Genomic DNA, 11725 nt, shown 5'->3' with positions numbered 1-11725 from the left:
GCACCCCCAACCCCAATTGGAACTTTCAGAACAGCGATCAGTATCAGGAAATTTGAGGAAATGCAGTTTCCAACCTTCGTGCAGCCACCCGTGGAAGCGCAGGGTTGGATTTGGTCACCACCAACGAGCTCATCTTAAAGGAACAGGATGAAGTAATTACAGCTCTCACTGGTGTTTGGGGACCTTTACCCCCAGGAGCGGTCAATTTAATCTTAGGGAGATCCAGTATTACTACCAAAGGCATTTTTGTTCAGCCACACGTCTTTGACTCAGATTACCAAAGGGAAAAGTGGTTGAACTGGTTACACTCCATACTTGTGAGGTTTAGCTCAGATTTTAGGAAGTTACTTTAGAGATATGCAGTAAACATTTTCTGCAATTCAGAGTGAGGGAGTTTTAGCAAAAGCAAGTCTCAAAGCAGTCTGGGTACAATGCAGGTCTGATTCCCCATGGGAGGAGAATCTATCCTTGGGCATGGGTCCTGTGTGCTGGACCTTGCTCCCCACTGGCCTTTCCAAGTGGGAGCTGGGCTATATTTCCCACTGTCATGCAGAATGGTCCCCTATAATTTCCCTTGTGCAGGGGTATTCATGGCCTTTGCAACTGGATTCACATCACTCAGTTCTGGGAAATTTTCTTGTATATTTATTCATATTTCTGTTACATTTTCCCTTCTGCTGGTTTTCTCTTCTTGGAACCCCCACTAGTTGTGTATTGGACATCCTGGATTGCTTTTGTAATTTTCATATTTCTCTCCAATTGTCCATTTTTTGTCCTTTTGGTCTACTTGCTGAGAGCTCTTCAGTTTTTATTTTTTGAAGTTTTATTGATATAATTAACAAATAAAAATTGTGGATTTTTTAGGTGTGAGAGCTCTTATCTTTTAGAATTTCTATTAATTCGAACTATCGTATTTTTAGTTTCCAAGACCTGTTCTTGTTCTTTAAGCAGTCCATTGTTAAAATAGCATTTTGTTCATGTTTCATAAAAGCAAGACCCTATCATTTGAAGATTTTTCTGGCTATTTCCCCCATTTCCCAAATTATCTGCCTCCTCAAATTTCCATTTTTTGATTGTTTGATAATTTTATTCATGTTGGAGACTTCCCTCACATGTCTGCTGATCCTTGGCTACTACAGTAAGATGTCTGTCTAGTAGAGAGTGTTGGTGGGAGGAGGGATGCATGGAGTTTGCTGGTGGGAGGGTGAAGGGTTGTTTATGTTGGAGGGAGTTTTGCCTTTGCTTTATGTAATTAACAGGGTTGTCAGCTAAGATTTTTTGTTGTTGTTGCTGGACCCTCTAAGTATATCTGTAGCACTTTTTTCTCAAGTTGTTCCCCCAAAAAGGATCTTTAATCGCTTGCCTGAGGCTGTAAAGCTAACTGCCAATATTTTGGGAATGAGCTAAGGGAAGGGGCTGAAAGCTCTTACCTTAAAAGTATATTCAGTTTATCAATTCATTTGTGTTCCTAATTTGAAAGCCTCTTTGGTTGGATATCTCCAAAGTCTTTTTTGTAGGGTTAGTCACCTGGCTGCATTATTCATAGCTTCCTATGCAGACTTTGAATCAATCCCCTTGTTTTCAGCTCATTTCTCCACTCTCCCTCCCATGATGTGTTTCTAAGGTTTGAAAAGACCAACAGCCTTGCCCTTGTTAACATCCATTTCCAGGAATTTAGCTTTCATCTAAATCTGTAAGGATGGGGATTAATATTTGCCATGTCAGAATCTAATGCACCACCCAGCCTCAAAGGAATATTCAACAGATGTTTATTGAATGACGGTCTAGCTAAGAGACTTCAAGTGGGCATTAAACCTTCTGAGCAACAATTTCTTCAAAGCCCAAATACACAGAACATTTTCATTTGGTCACCTCAAATCTTGGAATTCTTGTCATACAATTCCTAGTAGCCAGAGGAGGTGTAAATTTAAAACTTTATCCCCCCCCCCAAAAGAGATACAGATATGTAGCAATTGCTACAAAGACTCATTTCCCTGGCCAAATATTAATAAGGTGTAGCTAAAACAAAACAAAACAAAACAAACAAAAAACAAAAAACAAAAAAAGCCTCTAGCTCTTATCAGCTGGATACGGTGCAGCTTCTGGAAGGAGATATTCTCCTTCCTCACTCTCTGGGTCCTGCTTCTTGGAGAGAAGTGAGATGGCAAGAAGAGAAGGACAGGGTAGAACAATTACCCTAAAGTAGCAGCATCTCACTCCTGTTGAAAGAGTTCAGTCTAATAATATGGGGAGATACCATACTAGTAAATGTACTGCTTTTCATAAGAATTTAAAAACTCATTAAAATTTACTTCTTTATCTAAGAGATTTCTGAAGATAAGGATTTAAAGAAAAAAAAATCAATGTCTCAAAAAACAGGGCAATAACTCCACTAAAATATGAATTTCCGATTTCTCTCCATTCATAAAACAAAGGCATCATTGTTCTCTAATTTTATTAATTTTTAATCTTCCCAACACATGAACTATAACTCACTTTGAGATTTTTTCAGTGCATTTCACAGCAAAAATGAACAAGGGAATCATTAAAATGGTTGTACATAAACCAATTATTTTCTTGTAATTTACAATTTGTTGAAAAAATTGTTTTGTTGTTTTCATCCTATTAACCCCTTCAATAAAACATAATTTATTCAGAGCACAAAGCTTAAATTTCTTATGATGATGTAACAGACACAGCCACCTACAATGGCTGATGAAAACAGGTATGTATTACACACACTGATTGGAAGACCACATCAGAAGAAACAGAATAAGGCACCACTCTTGGAAAATTAAGGTAGCTTTCAGTAACAAGTATTGAGCACCATAAATAGGTGCTCAATAAATACTTGAATGAATGATGTAGCCGTAATTAGCACTATTCTTTTAGTTGACAGAAATTCTTTAACCTCAATAAAATATTTAAAAAAAGATTTGTACCTGAATACAATTTCCTGATATCTTTTGATTTCATACTCTCTTCAGCATTTGCGTTTCCTTGAAAAGAAAATATAGTAAAACCATACTGTACATGTTCTCAGTACCGCACATAACTTTTGAATTACTGACAAATATGAAGAGTTGTTTTGAATTTTGAATGAACACAGGTAACACAAAGCATACTCATCCAGAAGGATAAAACATAATACTGGATATTAACCTACAAGTGGAAAAAAAGTACGAAAAAAGTAACAGTTTCATTTTATTTTTTTAATATTTGCTATGTTCTTTAATGCCTCAGTTCTTGAGAAAGGCCAAAATCTCATATTGACATGAACATATTTAAAAAACTGTCTCTCAAGTGTAATATTTAATAAAACTAGGTATTGAAAAACGCTCTGAAATTTTTCAAGTCAATGTTGTTTTCAAGTATATTAAAATGCTCAGAAGAAAAAGTTCTCCATGGTTATAATTTGAATCAATTTATAAATATACTTTTTAAAAGAGAGTTCCAGTGGAGGCGGGTGATGGGTAAGACCCTCAGACACAGGCACAGTCTCTTTGAAGGAACAGAATGCCTTGTTACGACAACTTGGTTGATTTTTTTTTAACACTGATTTCAGGCACAATGGCTGAGTCCACTTCTGGGTTGTCTTTCTCTTCCTCTTGGTTTTTTATGAGCAATGACAACTTAAAGTTACTGACAAAAAGCAAAGCACAGACTGTGAAAGAGACTTCACTTTTCACTATAAAGAAATGAAAGTCATTAAGTTTTTCACTGCTGTGTTAATCTGTTGACCCCATGCAAAAACAGGGGATTCAAATTTAGCTTAGGAGCAGGAACTGGATAAAAGATTAATCATCTAACGAGTCAGATGAGAGGGTTTCAGATGATATTGCTCACATCATGAGGACAGGTAGGTGGTGAGAGGGCCATAGTGCTTCTTCAGCACTTTGGTCTCGCTGCAGTTCTGTGGTACCCTAACAGGTACGTTCATGTTTAGCTAGTTTCAGTCTGCAATCAGGAAGCAGGTCACTCAGTGCAATGACTCCATTCTGGGAGGATTCAGGGTAAACAGAGAAGAATTTCATTTGGTCGAGTCTTAGATGGTGTGTGTCACTCTGCTGGCTGTGTTGCTGGAATTATTTTCCAAAGGGGTTTGTGATAAACCCAGCCATCCCCCTGAAACAAGCAGAAGAATAAATTAAAAGAACCATTCCTCTAATATTTTCAGAATCAATAACCAAAACTAAAAGCAACACCCTTGTTGAAATGAAATGGAATTCTATTCTCACACTTAAAAACAGAGTTTCTGTAAAGGAAAAACTCTGTGCTTAACTAGGACATGAAACAATGCCTGTGGTTTGGCTACGCTTAGGTGAGAAGTTCTGGTCCAAGAGGATCTAGTCTGTGAACACTTTATTTTGCAGAAGTCAGTTGCAGCAATTCTGCCAATTTTGCTGAGATGCACGTTGAGGCAGCAGGTAGAGCACAAATAAATGGCCACAAAGGCCCTGACTGTTCCATCCATCTCACTGGCATCTCTGTACCCAAGCGTTGTTTTCTAGTTTTTTCCTGTCTCTACCCCTTTAGTTTTCTCTTGTTCCTGTGAACAGAGGATACCACAAGGAGATAAAGGTAGAGTGAGAGACTAAAGACAGGGGAGGACCGACTGAGGGAAAAAGGAGCAGCAGCAAATGCACAATCCTGGGGTGGGAGCTCGGCAGGGTTGAGGGCACCGTAGCCATGATTAAAGTTCAGTGTTTATTTACGGCACTAGAAGTCAGTAGGGTTTGAACCTCTATCCTTAATTCCAACATCTCCTTCAACTTATTTATATTTTAAAATATATTTATATATTTATCCTCCTTGTTCCAAAAATGATTTAAGGCCACAAATTATTTGGCTCATAGTGACATGGACTCTCTCCCTGACCAAGCTGTAGTCAGACCCTTTGAGACTCTTCCCTTGAGTCAGCTTCATCTTGGCCTGTGGAGCCCAGTTTTAGCAAAAAAAAAAAAAAAAAAAAAATCCTGATAAACCAGTTTATCAAGAATCACTTCATTCTTAATAGCCATTCAAACTCCTCTTCTCCCATCTTTAATTATCCAAGCAAGTGGCTGTCTTCCTCACCCCCTAATCCCTGATACCTAACCAAGTTATTCTTAGTAATTTTCCACCCCCATCCTTACCATGCCCACTGGCAATAAATTCCCACTATGTAAAAATCACATTCAAATTACTTTTTCAAGATACCACCCTGGTGGACCAATATTAAAATTCAGGGGGTATCCTTAGACTTGGCTATAGACAAGAAAACTTCTTGATATCAGATCTGGTCCATTATTCACCTATCTGAGGCTACCGGAAAGCAATAAATAAAACAAAATCTTTAAATTTAGAAAAGACTTCAGAAATCACTTAGTCCAACCACAAAAACAGTGCATTAAACTCTTCTACATAGATCATTATGTTAAACTCAAAATGTGCTTCCTAGCAGTTTGGGCTTAGCTCAAGTCTGCTATTAGAACTGACTAAAAAAAGTACTATGTAATAAGCCTACACATATTAGAAGGTTATAACAAATGGCTCCTATTTTCTGTTTTTTGGGGGCTAAACAGCCTCACTTTGTCATTTTTTCCTTAAATGCTGCAAAGATTGTAATCACTTCTTTTGTGTAGTTAATTAAGTTTCTCATGTGTCTCTTAAAATGTGGTCTCTGGCCCGTCTGACTAGCTAGCTTGGCTGGGTGGAGTGTCGTCCCAATACACCAAGCTTGCAGGTTCAATTCCTAGTAAGGGTATACATATAAGAAACAGCCAACAAATGCATGGATGAGCGGAATAAAAACAAACACCAAAAGGGTCTCTGAAAGCAAACACGGAATTTCAGTGTGGTACAAAGGCGGTAAAATTATAAACTGCATATTTTATTATTATAATTAAAGATTTTGTTAGCATTTTCACTGTGGCAATTAAGTCCCCAAATCTATTTCAATTGAACTGTTGGTAAACTATTTTGTTTTATTTATTCATTTTTTTAATCCTCACCTGAGGAAATATTTATTATTTTAGAGAGAGAAAAGGGCAGGGGGTGGAGGGAGGGCGGGAGGGAGAGAAAGAAAGAGAGAGAGAGAGAGAGAGAGAGAGAGAGAGAGACATTGAGGTGAGAGAAACACTGATCAGTTGCTTCTCAGAGACACCCCGAATGAATGTGCAACCCAGGTATGTGCCCTGACCGGGGACTGAACCTGCAGCCTTTTGGTGTATGGGACAATGCTCCAACCAACTGAGTCACCTGACCAGATTTGGAATGATTTTGTTTTGACAAATTGTGAAAAGTTCATAACACTGCTCATGGTTAAGCTGGACTATTTTTAGGAATGGAGATGTGTGGGTGATAAAAATTCAAGAAAGCCTACTAAGCTCAAGTTCTCACTAAGCAGGCAATGAATTTTGGTCTGAGACAGGTAGAACGCACCTCTTTAATAAAATATTTGGTTTTCCAGGGTGTGCCTGTTTCAGTGCGATGCCTCTCTTCAGCCCTCTGGCGTTCTTCCAGGGTACGTTTATGCTCTGTGGCCTTATCCATTTCAGATTCCCTCAGCGAGTCTGTGACATTTTTCCACAATCGCCTGAAATCAGAAAGTCACACATTTTACAAACATTCTTCAAGGTGATATTAAATAGAACTGATATCCTCAATTAACAGTAAATTTAAAAAATTACGTGTCCTAAATCATGTCTATAATTTCATGCCTATGAGTTACAAGAACACTGATATGTTGCTGATATTAATGTCCAAAATGCTGATGAATCTGCTTCTTCTTTTTTAATTAAAAATCATTTATATCTTGCCCTGGCTGGTGTAGCTCAGTGGATTGAGTGTGGGCCTGACAATCGTGGTTTGATTCCCCGTCAGGGCACATGCCTGGGTTGCAGGCCAGTTCCCAGCAGGGGATGCACGAAAGGCAACCACACATTGATGTTTCTCTCCCTCTCTCCTTCCCTTCCCCTCTAAAGATAAATAAATAAAATCTTTTAAAAAATCATTTATATTTTAAGTTATAAGACCAAGATTTTTATTTTTAAGAAACTTATGAAATGCTAAACAGAAAAAAAAATGTAAGCTGAAATATAAGAGATCACTTCTGCTTCTGGACATGACGATTATAATGGGCACCACACTTACCCTCCTACCTTTAATTAACTAGGAAAACAGACAAAATAGAATGAAACAACCAATATTGCTCAGATACTGAGCAAATGGCAGCACAGGACAGTAATCCCGAACAGAAGGGAAACAACTCCAACTCACTGGACTGGAGAGTTTACTGGCAGATCAGGGAGGGGGAAGCTAAACAAACTCCAAGCAAAGGAAAAATGCCAAGACAATTCTTTGGGGCAAGTAAGATGTAGTCTATTCAACAAATGGTACTGAGATAACTGGATATTGCATGCAAAAAGATGAACTTAGACCATAACCTCACAATACAACTTTTGGAAGAAGAAAGTGAATATCTTTAATACTTTGCGCTGGCAAAGGTTTCTGAGATGCAACACCCTAAACCATATCTACAAAAGAAAACATTTATAATTTCACTTCATCAAAATAATTTTTTTTTACTGAAAAGAGAATACCATTAACAATGCAAAGATGAGCAACAAACTAAAATATTTGCAAAATACATACTCTACAAAGGATTTTATCCAGATTTTACAAAGAACTGCTGTTAACACAATAAAAGAACAAACAATTCAATTTTTGAAAATGGGTAGAAAAATATAAGCAGACACTTCACCAGAGAAAGTATACAAATGGCTAACAGCACACAAAAACATGCTCAACATCATTAGTCATCACGATGAGATACTATCTCATACCAACTAGAACGGGTATATTCATTAAGACAGTAACAAATGTTGACGAGAATGTGGAGAACTGGAATCTTCATACATTGCTATCAGGAAATGTAAAATGGTACAGTCATTTTGGAAAATAGTTTGGCAGTTTCTCAAAAAGTTAGACATATAACTACCAACATAAACCAGCAATTCTATTCCTAGTATTTACCCAAAAGAAATGAAAACATGTCCACACAAAGATTTATATGAGAATGTTTATAGCAGTATTAATCATCATAGTTCAAAATTGGAAATGTCCATCAATGGGGATGGATAGACAAAATGTGGTATTCCACTGAGCCTTTAAAAAAAATTTACTTATTTTTGGAGAGAGGGGACGAGAGGAAGAAAAACATTGATGTGCAAGAGATACATCAATCGGTTGCCTCTCACATACCCTCACCCCAACCTGCAATTGGGAATTGAACCAGTGACCTTTTGTTTCTCAGGCCGGCACTCAATCCACTGAGCCACACCAGCCATGGCAAAATGTGACAGTATACAATGGAATTATATGGGACTTAGAGCAAAATATATAGCATTGCTCAGTAATAAAAAAAAATGAACTACTGATACATGCTGCATCATGGATGAACCTCAACAACATGTTAAGTGAGAAAAGGTAGGCACAAGAAACCACATTTTGTATGATTTCACTTATCTGAAATTTACAGAGACAGCAAGTAGGTTCCCTGAGACTAGGGGTGAAAGTCAGGATTAACTGTAAATGTGTATGAGGGATCGATCTTACGGGAGGATGAAGATTCTAAAACTGACTATGATCAGACTGCACCATTCAGCACACAGGTAATTTTATGATGTGTAAACTTGTATCTCAACAAAGTTATATTTTTAAAATAACAACTTGATATTAGAGTTTAAAGCAAGAACTATGACCAGAGATAAAGGATTATTTCATAATGATCCAGGGTCAATAGATGGACGTGTAATATCCTAAATGTATACGACCCTTATAACAGAACTTCAAATAATATGAAATCTTAAAGAACTACAAAATGTCCAATTATAATTGGTAATTTCAGTAACTGATTTCAATTACTACTCTCTACTGATAGAATGAGTGAATGAGGACACAGAAAACTGGTAAAGATGCAGAGGATTAGAAAAACACTACCAACCCCCTTGACCTGACTGATGTTTGCAGAACACTGGTGCCTAACCTCAACGGAACACACTCCTGTCAAGTGCACATGAAGCATTCACCAAGATTAACCTAGTGAGCGGCCGCAAAACAAACCTCAGTACGTTTAAAGGACCGACGCCAACCACAGTGCATTCCCTGACCAAATGAAATTAAACCAGAAATTAATAACTGTAAGATATCTGGAAAACCTCCAAATATTTGGAAATTGAACACAATACTTAATGACTTCACGAGTCAAATAAAATCATAGGGGAAATTTTAAAATACCTATCAAAAGTTTGAAAGTAGCAGGGTACAGACAAAGTAGACTTAGAGGAAATATACAGTTATTTTCCTCTAAGTTTATATTAGGAGAGAAGAAAAATCAGTGACCTAACCCAGGGGCTCAAACTATGGTCCACTGCCCATTTTTGTAGAATAAATTTATCCCTATTTTTGTTCTAAAAGGGCAGAGTTGAGTAACTGTGGTAGAGACTATCTGGCCCGTTAAGCCTAAAATATTTATTTCCTGGACTTTTATGAAATAATTCTGCTGACCCCTGACCTAAACTTCTATTTTAAGAAGATAAAGGAATAGATACAATGCACAAAATAAGCAGAACAAAGGAAATAAAAAGAGCAGAAATCAATGAAAAGGAAAAGAAAGATAAAAATCAATGAAACCAAAAACTAGTTCTTTGAGTAAAACAAACCTTTAATCATACTGATCAGGAAAAGAACATCCTACCAATAAAAAATGAGTGCGGCAACATCACCACAGATCCTGTACACGCTCTTAAAAAATGGGAATACTACGAACTATGTCAATAAACTTCATGAATTCCATGAAATTAATTATATGCCAATAAATTTGACAAATTCCTGAAGGGTACAAACTACCAAAGCTCACTCAAGAAGAAACAGATAATCTCAACAGCCCTAGGTACTAAAAATATTGAATTTGTAGTTAAAAACTTTCTTCTAAAGAAAACAATAGACAGATACCCCCAGCCCCCTGAGTTTAGACATAAAAAATCCTTAATAAAATTTTAACAAAGAGAGTAATCAGGAATATCTCTTACATATCTTGTTTAATAATACCCAGGTTCTTACATCTGCTTCTACATTTAATTTGCTCTAATATATTGTTTTAAGGTATATAAAGTATGGTCTCACAGATACACAGCTGGAAAAGGAAAGACTATTTTAATAGATGTTTTTCAAATAATTCAATTCTTTGATACTATATCAAAACTCCTCAAGTGTTAGTTTTTTAAATTTAACTGCAATGTAGAAACTGAAAAATGTCAATGAATTTTTCATACTCTACTACATGGAAATCTACTGGTATAATTTGTGTCTAAAGTAGAATTTTTACTCATGCATAATTTTGTAGTAACATGCATGAATCATTTAAAACATGATCTTCCAGATGTTGACATTTTATTATGTAATATTTAAAGAGTACATTCATTAGTATCACCTCCAATTTCATCAGAAAAGTTTTTACTTGGAAAGCTTCTAAGGTCATTATGGCAGGTACAAGTTTTAAAAATTCTGATTTTGCCTTGAAGCTTAATTTTTTCTAGGTTTATTGATATAATTGACATACAGGACAGGGTAAGTGCAAAGTGTTCAGCATAATACTGACTGATATTATCATAATAAATTTAGTTAACCCCCATCACCTCATATAGATACAATAAATAAATAAAGTCTTTTTCCCTTGTTACTAGAACTCTTATAATCTACTCTCCTAACAACCTCCAAAATATACCATACAGCAGTGTTAACTATTGTCATGATGTAGTACATTACATATTCAGCACTTATTTATTTTATAACCGGAAGTTTGTAACTTTTGACCACCACCATTCAATTCCTTTACTTCCTAACTCTGCCTCTTTTTCTAAGTTTATTTTTTATTGTCTTTTTTTCCCATGACCATTTATCCCCCTGATACCATCTTCCACCTCCACCCACCTCCCTGTAATCACCACACTGTTGTCCTTCTTCTCTTTTTCTCAATCCCCCAACCCCTGCCCAGCCCCGGAGCAATCAGTCAGCCTGGTCTCTGTCTATCAGTCTGTCTCTATTTTGCTTCTTACTGTGGTTTGTTCGTTAGATTCCAGATGCCTGAAACCTCACAAGTGAGATTATACAGTATTTGTCTTTCTCTGTCTGACTTATTTTATATGCATAATGCCCTCAAGGTCCATCCATATTATTACAAATGGCAGAATTCCCTTCATTTTCTTTGGATGAATAATATTGCCATACATATGTGTACACACACACACACACTCACCACAAGTTCTTGATCTATTTATCCCTCAATGAACACTTAGGTTGTTTCCATTTAAATTTTACTTTGTAACAAACACTCAGAAATTGTTTTCTTTGAAGTATCAGGTTCACATTACTCATTCACAAGAAAAATCTAATATTGAAATTAGAACAGCTATAGTTTGTGAATCATCCTTTTAAGCAAAAATGGTGTTTCATGAAGAGTAATTTGCTTGTAACTCAACTGCCCAAGAGCTTTTCTTCCACATAACTACAGTACTTCAGTATTGAGCACAAGTGTTTTATGGCTACTCCCAATTTGTCATGTGGAATTATTAAGAGGAATTCTTTTTCAAAAAACTGGCATTTTAAAATATAAATAAATAAATAAAATAAAAATGGCATGTTCACGGCAGTGAGGAACACAATGACCTCTAGTACCGTTTGC

General features: G+C 36.5%; 1 protein-coding gene across 1 annotated transcript in view; it reads right to left on the bottom strand.

Annotated features, from left to right (window-relative positions):
• Positions 1-1783: 1783 nt before the first annotated feature.
• The window catches only part of OSBPL11 (oxysterol binding protein like 11), a 100439-nt gene continuing 90497 nt past the window's right edge, over positions 1784-11725 (bottom strand). Inside the window, exons 12-13 of the mRNA XM_037131985.2 lie at positions 6424-6577; positions 1784-4125 (exon numbers count right to left, since the gene is read on the bottom strand). Coding sequence (XP_036987880.2) covers positions 4060-4125; positions 6424-6577 — 220 coding nt within the window. The 3' untranslated portion in view covers positions 1784-4059. The remainder of the gene's footprint in view (positions 4126-6423; positions 6578-11725) is intronic.

The sequence above is a fragment of the Artibeus jamaicensis genome, unplaced genomic scaffold, assembly GCF_021234435.1.
Source record: "Artibeus jamaicensis isolate MK-2021 breed Jamaican fruit bat unplaced genomic scaffold, CSHL_Jam_final contig_793, whole genome shotgun sequence".
NCBI classification, from domain to species: Eukaryota; Metazoa; Chordata; class Mammalia; order Chiroptera; family Phyllostomidae; genus Artibeus; species Artibeus jamaicensis.
The sequence above is the reverse complement of the archived record's forward strand: the minus strand, read 5'-3'. Positions and strand labels throughout refer to the sequence as shown.